The 13906-nt window shown below is 39.9% G+C and overlaps 1 protein-coding gene across 2 annotated transcripts; it reads right to left on the reverse strand.

Moving 5' to 3' along the window:
• Positions 1–3258: 3258 nt before the first annotated feature.
• Positions 3259–13585, reverse strand: LOC144063594 (uncharacterized). Of its 2 annotated transcripts, none has more exons than XM_077585300.1 (7): positions 13456–13585; positions 10722–10841; positions 10249–10614; positions 8018–8131; positions 7291–7842; positions 5997–6113; positions 3259–5731 (listed from the first exon to the last, which is right to left on the reverse strand). In XM_077585300.1, the coding sequence occupies exons 1-7, from the start codon at positions 13535–13537 to the stop codon at positions 5106–5108; spliced, it is 1977 nt and encodes a 658-aa protein (XP_077441426.1). In that variant the 5' UTR covers positions 13538–13585; the 3' UTR covers positions 3259–5105. The 2 variants fall into 2 exon arrangements, with proteins under 2 accessions (XP_077441426.1, XP_077441427.1); XM_077585301.1 differs by lacking the exon at positions 13456–13585 and adding an exon at positions 13176–13433.
• Between the last annotated feature and the right edge of the window lie 321 nt (positions 13586–13906).

A 13906-nucleotide genomic window follows, 5' to 3' on the forward strand; every position in this document is an offset into this window, starting at 1 on the left:
GAAAGATGTCCAACTGGTAGTGAATTTGCAATAATATGAATCCCCAAGTGTGGTTTTATGCTTAAGTAAAATTAAATACAGGTGTAGAGACAGCCTAACACAATGAATATGAATGAGAACATTTAAGATTTAAGAACATTTAATTTAGCTCGTAACCACACCGGCTATATATCTTGTGGTCATACTTTGCAATATTTTTGAAGCAGCAGTTGCTCTGTTCACACTGGACAATTTGAATATTGAGAGCGGTATAAAGCACAGTCACACACAAGAGGCCGATTTTAATTAGTCAATTTTCTTACTGACCATAGCTTTTGATTGATAACATTTGACAGTCTGCTCAAGACAATTACTGTTATTGAACAGTGATGAGTGCAGATTTGGTCAACTGCCTTTTCCTGAAAACTTCCTCTCTGATTTACTGAGAGAAATGCAATACAGTACAGGCCAGTGTATGTAAATATCCCCATCTAGAGGCAGAAAATGTCATATAACCTACACAGTCATCATGTTTTTAAAATAGCGGCACAATTCTGACCATTGAATACATTAAGACTAACAATTTAATTTAAAATGTGAAACATTTAATGCTCTTTTAGATATTTGTACAGTACTGTATACATTTACAAGACCCAGTCGACACAACCTCACACAAAACAGATCCTCATGCAGACTAATAAGCCAACAAGAAAGAACAAGTTCTGATGGCCCAAGTCAAACAAAGTAAAGGATACAGACCTGACCGTGATCCTACAGGAAAGGTTGGATGGAGGTGTTGAAGTCCAGCTGAACCGGTTCGGGGACATCAACAAGACCTGCTGCAGGGATAATTTCAGTGAAGTGCAAAGACTCCAACAATGCTGTAAGAACTGGAAGAAGGCAAGTGAGCCAGAAAGAGAAAGTTTTAAAGCTCTGTGGTAGCAGAAAAACCAAGCCGGCTTCTTCAATGATCCCTTCAAGCATGCCAAACGGCTGGAGGAGAAAAAGTCGGGGAAGCTCAAAACCACCAGGGAGCAAATGTTTGTTGGAAGACAGTACAGCGACCCACTAAGAAACACCTCGTAGGCGCACCCATTATGGAGTGTTTCTTAGGAACACCACGGTATGTGCCTGCACTACCAACAGTTGAGTTCAACATTATGTCCCCATAGCTCAGCGAAATCAAGCAAGCCGTGAAGAGGGGAAGGTTATCAATCAGGCTCCAATGGAGTCCCCTACAAACTCTACAATAACTGCCCCAAGGAACTAGTTTTGCCCTGGCACCTAATGAGAACATCCTGGAAAAAGCAACTGAGTCTTCATTCCCAAGGAGGCAAACTCCAAAGACATTGATCAATTGAGGAGCATCTGCTAGAGAATCCCTATACAGATACCAACTACCAGAAAGCAGGAGTTTCAGTCTTCACAGGATGCCTTGAACCTTCTACAATGATCTGGGACCAGATACAGAAGACCAAGGGATAGAAGACTGACTTACACGCCGACTGGCTCAACCTCACTAACGCTTATGGTTCAGTTTCACACCAGCGGATCAATTACGACTTGGGAGTTTTTCCACATTCCTCCTTGCATTAAGAACATGGTAGTGAGTTACTTAAGTGATTTGCAAATGTCCTTTGCTCTCCAGGACTTCACCACTCGTTGCAAGACGAATGGTTGGAGGAATCAAAACATCTGACCAGAGGTTAACTCCACTGAGAAGCTCCTTCAGACAGTAGCATGTACATGACGACTCCTGAAATGAGTGGACGTGACGATGTCATGGGCCAGAATGAAGGTGAAACCCTTTAAATTCCATAGCTTGTCACTCAGAAAAGGAGTCATTTCTGTCATTGGGGGTGGGAAAATTCCCCTGCTGTCAGACCAACCCATCTGAAGCTGTCTGTCAAACAGATGGGGAGGAGTCAGGACCATCATGAAACCGCTTATGGACAGCGTGGCAAGGACCGATCAGAGCCAGGCTCTCTGGGAAGTATCAGATCTGGTGTAATCAGTGCATACTCTACAGGAGGTTGACGTGACCCTTAAAAGTGAGCAAGATCCCATCTTCCAGTGTGAGTAAGATGGATGGGAAAGCCAACGCATCCATCAAAAAGTAGCTGGGAATGCCACGGTGCCTTTCAAAAACAGACCTCTTTAGGAAGAATGTACTCTACATCCACCGCTGCAGTCCATCAGTCGGGGCTACATACTAGAAGAGTCCAGGCTGGTGTTGGATCTGAGAGATTCTACAGGCTAGTCAATAAGGATCTCCAGTGATAAGGTCCCCACTCCCCACTAGCCGGGGTGGAATGCCCAAACTGAAGTCAACCGTGCAGTCAGCAGGCTGAAGCACCAAGCCATCATGGGCAGGTTGAGTTCAGGCAGGAAGAGCAGGGCTAGGATGGGACAAAGCACCAAGGTTTTGGTCTAAGGCAAGAAGAGGAAGGAGATGGTGGTGGCAGAGATGACGAGGATGGAGGAAGCGCGCTACCGCAAGATCAAGGCTGTGTTGCAAGGCCAACAAGGAAACTGGGCAACTTGGGAGGGAGTGTTCAACCAGAACATACGTTTGGCTGAGCTGTGGTAGAGTCCACGGACAAGGATCAGCTTCCTCATTCATGCAATGTGTGACATGCTTCCCTGTCCCCGTAAATGCCACCAATGGTTCAGGAATGAGGAATTCTGCTCGCCCTGTAAATCTCCGGCACATCTCATTAGGCTGCAAAATTGCACTCTCCAGTCTCGAAAGGACGTATTTACAGGACATGAGTGGGACAAATGGACACCAGGCCAAGAGACATCAAGGTTATTTTCACCTGATTAGGAGTGGAAGATAAAGGGTAGACCTCAACAGGCAGCTCCAGTTGGTCATAAAGAAGTTGGCAGAGGAGGCTGAGAAAGGCAAGGACAGATCCTTGGGAAAGGAAAACTAACCCCCGACAACCTTTGCAGGGTTGAAATGTATCAGCTGCAGGGGGTGACAGGGAAAAATCCCTTCCCTGTCACTGCTCTGCCACGAGTAGACGCTCCAGGATTAAAGGAGCAAAACATCAGTGGATGGCGGTTCCTGGCTGACAATCCTACAGTTAACCCATGGGCACTGGAAGAGGTGCGACAGGCAGCTCAATTCATTTCTGTAAAACATCTGAGTTTGGTAACAAGTCAAATAAAGTATTAAAATCCCTCTGGCCACAAGTGTCAGTGGTCCAAAGTAAAGAGTGAAAGAAAACGTCTCAGGCAAGAATAAACATATCAATAACACACTTGAGCCACTGATCACATGTTTATACAAGCACAGTATATTTGATGTAACTGCCCTTCCCACAAAATTCAAAGTCAGAAATTGAGATCTGCTAAAATGTAGTCCACGTAATTATTATAAGGCACTGAGGTTAATTTTAAACATGTGCAAATACAAAAATGTCTTAACTAAATGAGCAAATTAAACAAATTATAAAAATGCAATGCCACCCTGGAGTTGGTAAACATTAATTACTGAAAATAATTCAATAAAAGCCTATTTGTGCCTTGCGTAGAACTCTTTACACAGACATTTACAGTATTAGTTTTTCGATCTCTGAACAAAGCAGATCCAAATCAGTGTTTCACAACGGGTTTAAACATACAGCTTTTACAATGTAATGCCTTGCAAAAGTAACAGCCCCCCTGGAATTTTTTTTACCTTTTGCTACATTTCAGGATTCAAACATAATTATATAAAATTGTATTTTGGGGGGAGAGGGGTGGGCAAATCAACACCAAGTAGGAAAGAATTGTGAAGTGGAACGAAATTTATATAGAATAGAATAAATCTTTATTGTCCACCAGAGAGATGGAAGTTTGTCTTCGGCTCACCAAACACAGTAATAATAAACTTTCTTCTTTTTTTTAAACGAAGAATAAAAATGCACAGATAATAAGCAGTTCATGCCATAGTTGTGGTTTGCATCCTATCAGTCACTTTGCAGAGTTGAGAAATCTCATGGCCCTAGGGACAAAGGATTTCTTAAATACATACTTCATTGCCAGACTTTGTAACAATATGATATATTGTTGTTATCAGTTACGCCAATAGGGGGCGATCTTGTACCACGAGAGGCAGGTTGAAGCCTGAGTGTAACAAGTGTTGATGTGGAGACGCTGCATGTTGAATAAAAACCGACAGAGTTGAGCAAGAGCAAATAAGATGGACGTGTATTTATTATAAAGATCCACACTTTAACAGAATTGAGAGTCTAACCACAGTTTCAACATGTCGACCATCAGGCGAAACTGTTTCCGTCTTCAATTCTTGTTTAGTACAGATAACTAGCTCCTTTGTTTTAGCCACGTTAATTTCTAGACAACTAGTATGACACCATGTTTGAAGTGTCTGAGTATAGGCTGCTTCACCTACAGAATCAAAATTTTGAAGAAGGCGAACTTGGGCCATGCCATCCACATACTTAAACAATTTAAAATGAGTGTCATTGATCATTAATTCATTTGTAAAAAGTGAGAATAGTACCAGGGAAAGAACACACCCTTGTGGGCTTACAGTGAGCACATCTGACGTGCTGTCCTCAACAGAGAACATTTCTGATCCAAAGCACTAAGGATGAGGTAATACATTTTAAACTTTTTTTTCCCACAAATAAAAATATATATATACTGACACTATACAGTATTACTCATAGGTGGAGTCTATTTATCATTATCAGACATATAGGTCAACATTGGATAATTCAGAAATCATCAGGTAACCTCTGGGTTTAGTTGGCTGCACTGAGAGAAAAGGGGGTGCATGATTTTACAATTTCAGTTATTTATTTGTAAAAATAAATAAATAAATAAAAAATATTGTATAAATTTCATTCCACTTGTTGATTAATTACCCCCCCCCCCCCAAAAAAAAAATCTAATTTTATATCTTTATGTTTTAAGCCTGAAATGTGGCAAAAGGTAAAAAAAATAAAATAAAATAAATCGGGGGGGGGGGGGGATAATACTATCACAAGGCACTGTATATTACCTTCAAGAAGCTACCATGCACAAGAGATGCTCTTCTCCTGCTTGTAAATCACGACCACAGCATTATTATACAGTAGCAGGAAAGATTGACGTTAAATGCTTTCTTGGTCCAACTAAACGTCCTCTGACATGTTGTGGATTGTCTCAATAATTTTCATCTTCATTCGCTTCACTTTGTCCGGAGGTGTCTCATTAAGACATTCCTCCACATACTTGAGGAAACCAGCATGTGGCGACATTATCTGACTTTGATAGAATTTCTTCATGAAGTTCAGCACCTCAATGGTGGCATGTGGCGGCTGTTGGTTTACACGTTTTTGCCCCAACATGCCGCCGTCAGGGTGAGATGAGGATATTGAGGATGAGGACATTGAGTGCTGGGTGTCCAGTGGATGAGGTGAGGATGGGGATTCAAGTGTCTTAATTTTGTTCGATGTTTGATCTGTAGTTTTAAGTAAGTCGTGGCACTGTAAGTCGTGGCACTGTTGTGAGGAGGAGGTGGTGAGAGGGACTTGTTTGTCGGGAGAATGGAGGCTGACGTCCTCCGGTTGTTGAAAGAGGACATCTTCAGGCTGCTGCTCCTCGTCACAAGATTCACACAAAAACATTAGCTCGCGGTAGTGTTTCCACTTGGGCACATAAAAGTCTTCGGAACCACAAGTTTTGTTAGAGTTCACCGCCTTTTGTTCACGTTGGAAAATGGTTCGCAGGTTCCTAAATTTGGTCTTTATGTCTTCCACTATAGAAAGGATAACAAATCACATTGCTCACATTAGATACATCCAAAGCTGTGCATGCATCAGAAGTATTTTATAGTGGAACATCTAAATTAGCACGATCAAGTCAAATCAACTTATTCACAAATTAACAACACACCAAAGCCAAACAAAGCCAGATCTCAGCATATAACGCAAGACCGCAGCAAAACTTGCTGTTGCTTAACGTGAAGTGTATCCGTGATGGCAAAAGTGATAAAAGTGCTTTATGGTTGCCTATAATGTTACCTGTAAATGGGACCTGCTCATTGCATGAGAGTAAGACGCTCAATGTCGCCAACAGACTCTGTCTCATTAGCTTGTTCTTGTACCTCTCTGATTTATAGTTCCACAAACAGTCGTGCTCTGGCGATAAGGGGAAAACAAACAAATGAGAAATTATTGTGATTGTTTTTTTTTTAATTAACTGTTTTCAAACCAAAAAATTCCACATACCCCTCTCATAGTGTAATGACATCAGTTTATAAAATATTACAAAACTCCCCTAAATGCCAGATGATAATACTGTATATTCATTTGTCCCAATATTAGGTACACTTGCACACTATATTACTATGTAATTATGTAAAAAAATCCGCCATGCTCAGTTTTGACTGATAACCTCAGAAACATTATTTAAACATTAAATGCACTTTATACAGTTGTGCTCATAAATTTACATTCCCTAGTGGTATGTAACCAGCACAACTGTATGTCAGCCATCTAGTGATGAATGGTCATATATACAGTTGTGCTCTTAAGTTTATATACCCTCAGGCCAGGCTTCCCCAATCATGGTCCTTGACCGGCAGGTTTGAGATGTTTCTGTCCTCCAACATACAGTACCAGATTCTAAAGATCAGGATTTTTATCAGGCTTCTGCAGACCTTGCTAATGAGCTGATTATATGAATCACGTGTGTTGGAGGACGGAAACATCTAAAACCTGTAACATTCCAGCCCTCGAAAACCAGGGTTGGGGAAGCCTGCCCCAGGCTTTGTAAATTTATGAGCACAACTTTATGTCTGCCCACTAATAGTTAATGGTGATATATATTATATACAGTTGTGCTCATAAGTTTACATACATATATTGCAAACGAGCACAAACACCACTGAGTGGGATGCAGCTCTGTGCAATTAAATACAATGTAAATTACAACCACAAATGCTAAACTGATAATGTAAGAGTGAAAATGTGAAATTTTTGCAAAAAATTCTGCATTTGATCAACTATAGTGTATGATGAGTATAGCTGTCTCTCAGTTACAGAGGCACTCATGGAAGCGCTCAAGTTTTCACCTTTTTCGGTAGCAGGTAGTTTGCTAAGTCGTCAGTTATTCACAGTTTACAACTGATCATAATCACAAACGCGCTATTTTGATGTATGTGCAAGAGAAGTGTCATTCACCCTATCAGATGACAGAAAAAATTGAAACCAAACTAAAACTGCATGAGTATACAGTACACAAGTAAAACTTCCAAGACTGAAAACATCAACATAGGCCATAAATCAATGACATCTTCCACTGTGATGTACATACCGGAGTAAAATGATATGAGCTGGTGAACTTTGGTCTCATTCCACTGACAGCGGGAGTCAGAAATGGGCCCACATTCTAGTTGAACTGGACTGGATAGAAATACTTTTACGGTGGGTTGGTTTGAACAAATGTTGCTATGCAGTGGCGAACTGGATCGTGAATTGGGGCATGTGGAAGCAGTTTTTTGGTTCTGCGGTTGAAGGTCATCTGGAGCGGCAGTGACCATGTGGAAGCGTGCAGAGGTATTGGTGTAGGCATCCGTCTGTTCAATAGTGGAGGCATTGTTAGTTTGGGTGGAGCATGAGGAGCTGCTCGGGGTGGAGAATGCTAATTGGTTTCCAAGTTCCAGCACTTGAGCTTCCTGTGGCATCAAATTCTGCTGCTTGTCTGGGCTCTCTTCATCTTTGCACCACTCGCATAGGAAGAGCAGCCGTTGGTAATGCTTCCATTTGGAGTGGTAGTGCTTATCAGATGTCCTGCTCACTTGGACCACTTTGTATTCACGGTTAAAAACGGTTCGAAGATTCTTGAACTTGCATTTTATATCTTCAACTGCAAGACAAAACACATATAAACATATATGGAGTGTATGTTATATTGTACAGGTTAAAATTGTTTTCTTTCACTAACTTGAAAGGCACTGAGTAGGTACCCTACTGCTGCAAATATTGAAAAATAATGCAAAAAAAAAAAGAAGCATAGATTTCTCCCTCATCAAAATACTGACTTGAGAAAGACGAAGAGTGGTCGGACAACCGTCTCCTCAGAATCTTCAGAAGCTTCAATCTCAGTGGACGATTGTTGTGGTTTTTAGACTTCTTGTTCCACAGACAGCTGTGTTCTGCATAAACACATACAAAGCCAGAAAACATTGTGTGAAGGCTGCAAGTGACATTTATGCATTTGCATACTACTGATACATTGCAGTGGTACCGGGGGGGTTGTCTTTTTCTGCAATTTTGATAAAAACAAGAAGTACTCATAGACACATACACTGGCAGACCTTGATTTATAAGGTCACTCTTGGCATCATTTTGTATAGATCTGAATTGGGGAAGAGAGCATTCAGATTTGATGCCCGCACAGCCTGGAATTCTTTACAGGATGAACTGAAGCTCTCAGAGCTTATTACACTTGGAGCTTTTCGATCTATGCTGATTTATATTCAGTATGAGACCACTGCATAGTGTTTATGATTTGTTATTTAAGCTAAAATGTTTATGCACTCTTTAAGGCCATATGCAATTGCAAAGATTTTACTCCTTAGAACAAAAAAGGGGTTCATTCTATAAAATTAACCAAAATGTTCCCTCTTAATCTCTCAGATGTTCTTCAAATTTTGAGGTGCGGTTAGATAATGGAAAGGGAAAGACAAGAACACAAAACAGTTTTGTTGTTAAACTCTCGATACAACAGTTAAAGGATAACCAACTTTTAGCTAACATCTAAGTATACTCAACAAAAAAATAAACGCAACAATTTGTTTTTGCTTCCATTGTTTATGAGATGAACTCAAAGATCCAAAACCTTTTCCACATACACAATATCACCATTTCTCTCAAATATTGTTGACAAACCAGTCTAAATCTGTGACAGTGAGTACTTCTCCTTTGCCGAGATAATCCATCCCACCTCACAGGTGTACCATATCCAGATGCTGATTAGACACTATGATTAGTGCACAGGTGTGCCTTAGACTGCCCACAATAAAAGGGCACTCTGAACGGTGCAGTTATGTTTTATTGGTGTGGGGGTGAGGGAGGGTGGTGGTGGTGAGGGGTACTGACTGACTGACTGACAGTCAGCACTGAGTTTTCTGAAGCCACTGGACCCCACCCCCAAATAAAACAAAACTGCACCTTTCAGAGTGGCCTTTATTGTGAGCAGTCTAAGGCACACCTGTGCACTAATCATAGTGTCTAATCAGCATCTTGATATGCTGTGAGGTGGGATGGATTATCTTGGCAAAGGAGAAGTGCTCACCATCACAGATTTAGACTGGCTTGTGAACAATATTTGAGAGAAATGGTTAAGAAAATGGATGGGTGGATGGTGATATTGTGTATGTGGAAGAAGCTTTAGATTTTTGAGTTAATCTAATAAAAAATTGGAGCAAAAACAAAAATGTTGTGACTATATTTTTGTTGAGTATATACATTGAAACTTCAAGGCTCTAAATATATATTTTTTTAAATCTTTTTCTTTGTGGAGCAGTTTTGTGAATCGATGACTTCATCTGAGGAACAACTTTCTAATTTTGCTTGTTGCCAGCCTTGGAAGTTTTTATTTATTTATTTTTTGTACATTAATCCAAGGGCCCTGAAGCAAGAGTTTACAGTAAGAATACTTTATGACATTATAACGAATGAACAATTGTTTTATTTATATATATATATAAAACAAACACTATTACTCATATTATAAATATTTGATAGTACGTATATGTCATTCATTCATTCATTTTTTAAACCGCTCATTAGTATACTTTTAAGCTTTTGAGGCCCATTTTGGTTCTGTTTAGCGAGTAGACTTTCTCTCCGGAATGCAAACACTTAATTTGCCTGCTATTTTGCTGTTCAAAGTTGGATGTTCTCCACTTTAATGTGGTTCCAGCCAGAAGTCTGTAAAAAGTGGACTCGATCAATCCAATCACTTATTTTCAGTGTTAAAATGCGCTTTCCGTGTCAGTCTTAGGTTAGCGTAGCAATTAGTATGGCTTCTCCGTCTTTCCTCATCACCACTTTGTGAGAGCAGTAATTGTCAGATGTGTAACTTATTCACCCCCATGGAGGTGATGATTGACTGACTCAGTAATATAAATAAATTAAATAAAATACTCTATCAATCTGTTTCTTCAGCATTTCTTTCATAAGCTCTATGACAATCTCTTAGAATGTATAAGTTGATTAACTCAGACCAAATTGTTTATTACAGTAAATGTGAAATGATTTTGCCTACCTGCGTAGAAATCAATAAGTGCACGTTCCTTCTCTTCAGTCCAAAACGATTTGGCTACCATGTTTGAGAGGATGTAGGATGACGACGAGTTGGTTGTGGTGGAAGATTCAGGAGGAAGGATGGAGATGATGAGCCCTGGGGTGGTGACAACGTGTTGGCTCTCCTCCTGTGAAACAATTAAAGAGGACTGCAGTGGGGCATCGTTGCAGTCATCCAGGCCTGCCGTCTGCAGGAACATCAGCTGCTGATAGTACTTCCACTGCGGCACAAACACATCTGAACCGACCACCTCGCTCGCCTTCACCGCTTTGTACTGCCGTTGGAAGGTGGTACGGAGGTTCTTGAACTTGCTCTTGATGTCTTCCACTGAAGAGAGAAAACAGATCAGTGTAAGATTGGAAGGGTTGGCGGGGAGGCTGATAAGGTCCTTCTGCTACAGAAAACGCAGTGCAATCAGAAGTTTTAACACATACCCGTGAAAGGGGATGGTGGAGGTTGAGCAGACAGAAGAATTCTCAAATGTTCCAGCATTTTCCATCTCAGCTGTCGATTTTTGTAGCTTTCCAATTTATGGTTCCACAGGCAGCTGTTCTCTTAAAAACAAAAACAAAACACACACATTTTGGTCTCACTAGTCATAATCTCCACTAGTACAGAATTGAATTTTTTGTAATCTCAAGTACCCAATTACTTAAAAAAAATGTGTGTGACCTCAGGGAACTTTTTTTTTTTGTTATTGTTGTTGCAGTACTAGAATAAAATCAGGGTTTTTCCTGTGTACAAAATTCTGAGGTGGCCACCTACAGCCTAAGTGACTGATAATGAATGAATGCTTTAACATGATAATAGTCATATTCTTATTGGAACTATTATTCTTATTATTGAAACAAGGAATTATTATATGTTGCCAGTAAAAATGAAAGTTAGTCAGTTGAATTTACAGAATAAATGCGCGTCATGGCGCATTGTCAGGATTAGGTATGTTCGGTACCACTTTTTTTCCCAACCGATACGCAACTCTTGAGTAGTCACCGCGACTGATACCAAATACCGATACCACTAGTGAATAAAATTCTAGTGATGCACCGAATATTCGGCCACCGAAATAAAATTAAAGCCGAAAGAATAAGGCCGAAATAGGTTGTGTTGACGCAAGCGAAAAAACGCTGCAAGCAAGCGTCTGTTTGAATTAAACAGCGAACGCGTGGTGAGTGTCCGCCTCTCTTCTCGCTGGCTTTTCACCGTGTGAGTTTGTGCCGGTCGGTCGCAGCAGCTCCCGTCGCTTAGTGTACAACATTTAAGTGGGTCAAAAAAAGACAGAACTGCCGTGTACAGGTGAGCCCCTCTTTCTCCCGCAGCGCCTTCCCTTCTTTCATCCGTGCCCGCCTGTGCGAACTGCATTCACTATAAGGTGCAATCGCACCGCCAGAAAATGCTCAACCCTCGTTTGGTGCTGAATGTTACCACTAGCCAACATGTCTGCCGTGTGGGCACATTTCAATTTATATTGTGCTTGGTTAAAATGCCAGTGCTAAATAAATATCTTATTATAATATTATAATTTTAATTAATTATAATAAATGCAATGATAGTAAAAATTAGCTTTTTTTTTTTTTCATTTTCGGTTTTGGCCAACCATTTTCATTTCGGTGCACAACTATAAAATTCCCCATCCATAAATGACACTTGATTTTAAAGAAAGACCTATATATCCCAATATATAATTTTTCCTTAAAATTGCATGAAGTTAATGGCAACTTTGTATTCATAAATTTTCTCATTTCTTGTCCCTGATCGTAAAACGGCCCAAGACTGTATTGGCACATATACCAATACCTGGTATCGGTAGTCACCCATACCCATCTTAGTCAGTTATAAGCCTGAATTTTCAGATAAATAAATACATTTTCATACAAATCTTACAGTGTACATGTACAAGTTTACTGATTAGTATTTTCTAAATTTGAGTTAAAAAAAATTGCAATAATCAATTTATAGATTTCTATCGGGATTAATCGGTATCAAATCGTGATACGTATTGAATCGCCAGGTACTAGGCAATTCACACCCCTACTATTTATTGTCTATTTATTTTTTTCTTCCTTTTGGGGGGTAACAAAATATAAAGACATACTGATTTATACGCTATTCACACCTATTTTTTTTTTGTCTTGTTTAAATTTACCCAATAAAAGTACAAGTTTGGTAACCATGACAACTGTGGGTGTCACTCACCCAAATCTAAAATACAAAAAAAAAATCCAACTGCAAACACCATGTAAGTCCATAGAAAGCGAGCATGAATTCTGTTTTCTCTTGTGGAGGCAGCACTTCATCACGCCACCAAATTTCTCATACATTTTTTTTTTTTTTACAAATTAGTGTGTGATGCAGTGTACACTTTAAGCCAATACAATAAAACTGAATCTTACCTTGTCCTTACCTTTTGACTATGGCATGGTATTTCAGAGTTGGTTAAGAGCAATAGTATATTAATTAAAAATAAATAAATGCATACATTCCCTCATAGGCTGCTGAGGTAATTCTGTAGAAATGTATTCTCGACCATCTTTCAAATTCCACAGCATTGTGAAATCCATCTCAATTCGCTATGGTATGACTCGGATTTTTGAATTTCAGTTAACTGTTAATATTTCTTTTCCATATTTGAAGCGGGGTCACATCAAATCAAATGTTTGCAGTTAATTCCGAAACCTAAGAAATTGAAATCACTTCACGTGTTTTTCACAGCAGTCAATTAGTTACAGGTGTAGCCCAAAACTTCCACTTTCAAGACAAGCATTATCCTGTAGTTAAAGGATTGTATACAATAACTATTGAGGGCTAAAATAATTTTGCAACATTTGCTCCTTGTTCCCATTACAATTTCCACCATTAAAAAAAAACAAGAACAAAAAAAACCTCACTATGTCGGCCATTTCAATTCAGCCACGTTATTTCAGAATTCAGTTGTAAAGTCTTCTGTAGCCCGCACGTCATGATAATCTGCCTGGAGTTGCTAGTCGCCATTGCTGTGATCTGCCAGTTGATCATTTCATTCTATGAATTCATACGCAACAATCGGCCGAATCGAGCAACGGTTGCCAAATGCAGCACACTGTCAACGTCGAGGGATTCATTCAAAACTTTGAGAAAAGTACACTTGGTGTAGTGAAGAGGTTTTAATTCATGGCCATATTCACTTACTGGAAAAAAAGGAAATGAGTGTCCTTTCTTTCTCCTCTGTCCAGTATCTCTCTGGCGTGAAGCTCATTGGAGAGTCCTCCATATTCGTTGTTGCTGTTTGGTTCCCTTCCTGCTTGACTCTATGATCACGTGATCGACAATCCAGGCTCTGATTGGACGCCGGTTACACGCGGTTTACCGATAGTACTGCACGTTGCCCAGTAGAAGTCGCCATTTAACGTAAATATATTGTTAAATTAGCTGCATTTCTGTTTAGGATGATACCCTTTATATTTAGTAGTAGTCCCATAATGGGAGATATCTAGAACTAAGGTCTTAATCTTAGAATTACTTGAGTGACAACCAAAGTTAATTTTCTGCACAAAATCATACAGTGCTCTACATATACGCCTGTAAGCACACAGACTATGTTTAAGCAAGGCGCTAATGGATTGGTTTCCCTAGATAATGG

The sequence above is a fragment of the Vanacampus margaritifer genome, chromosome 14, assembly GCF_051991255.1.
Source record: "Vanacampus margaritifer isolate UIUO_Vmar chromosome 14, RoL_Vmar_1.0, whole genome shotgun sequence".
NCBI lineage: Eukaryota > Metazoa > Chordata > Actinopteri > Syngnathiformes > Syngnathidae > Vanacampus > Vanacampus margaritifer.

Coding starts and splice junctions, on each gene's coding strand:
- LOC144063594 (XM_077585300.1), bottom strand. CDS start 13,537: ATGGAGGACTCTCCAATGAGCTTCACGCCAGAGAGATACTGGACAGAG. Junction 6,114..7,290: donor GCTCATATCATTTTACTCCG/GTATGTACATCA, acceptor CCTTATCGCCAG/AGCACGACTGTTTGTGGAAC. Junction 5,732..5,996: donor TGAGCAGGTCCCATTTACAG/GTAACATTATAG, acceptor TCCTTTCTATAG/TGGAAGACATAAAGACCAAA.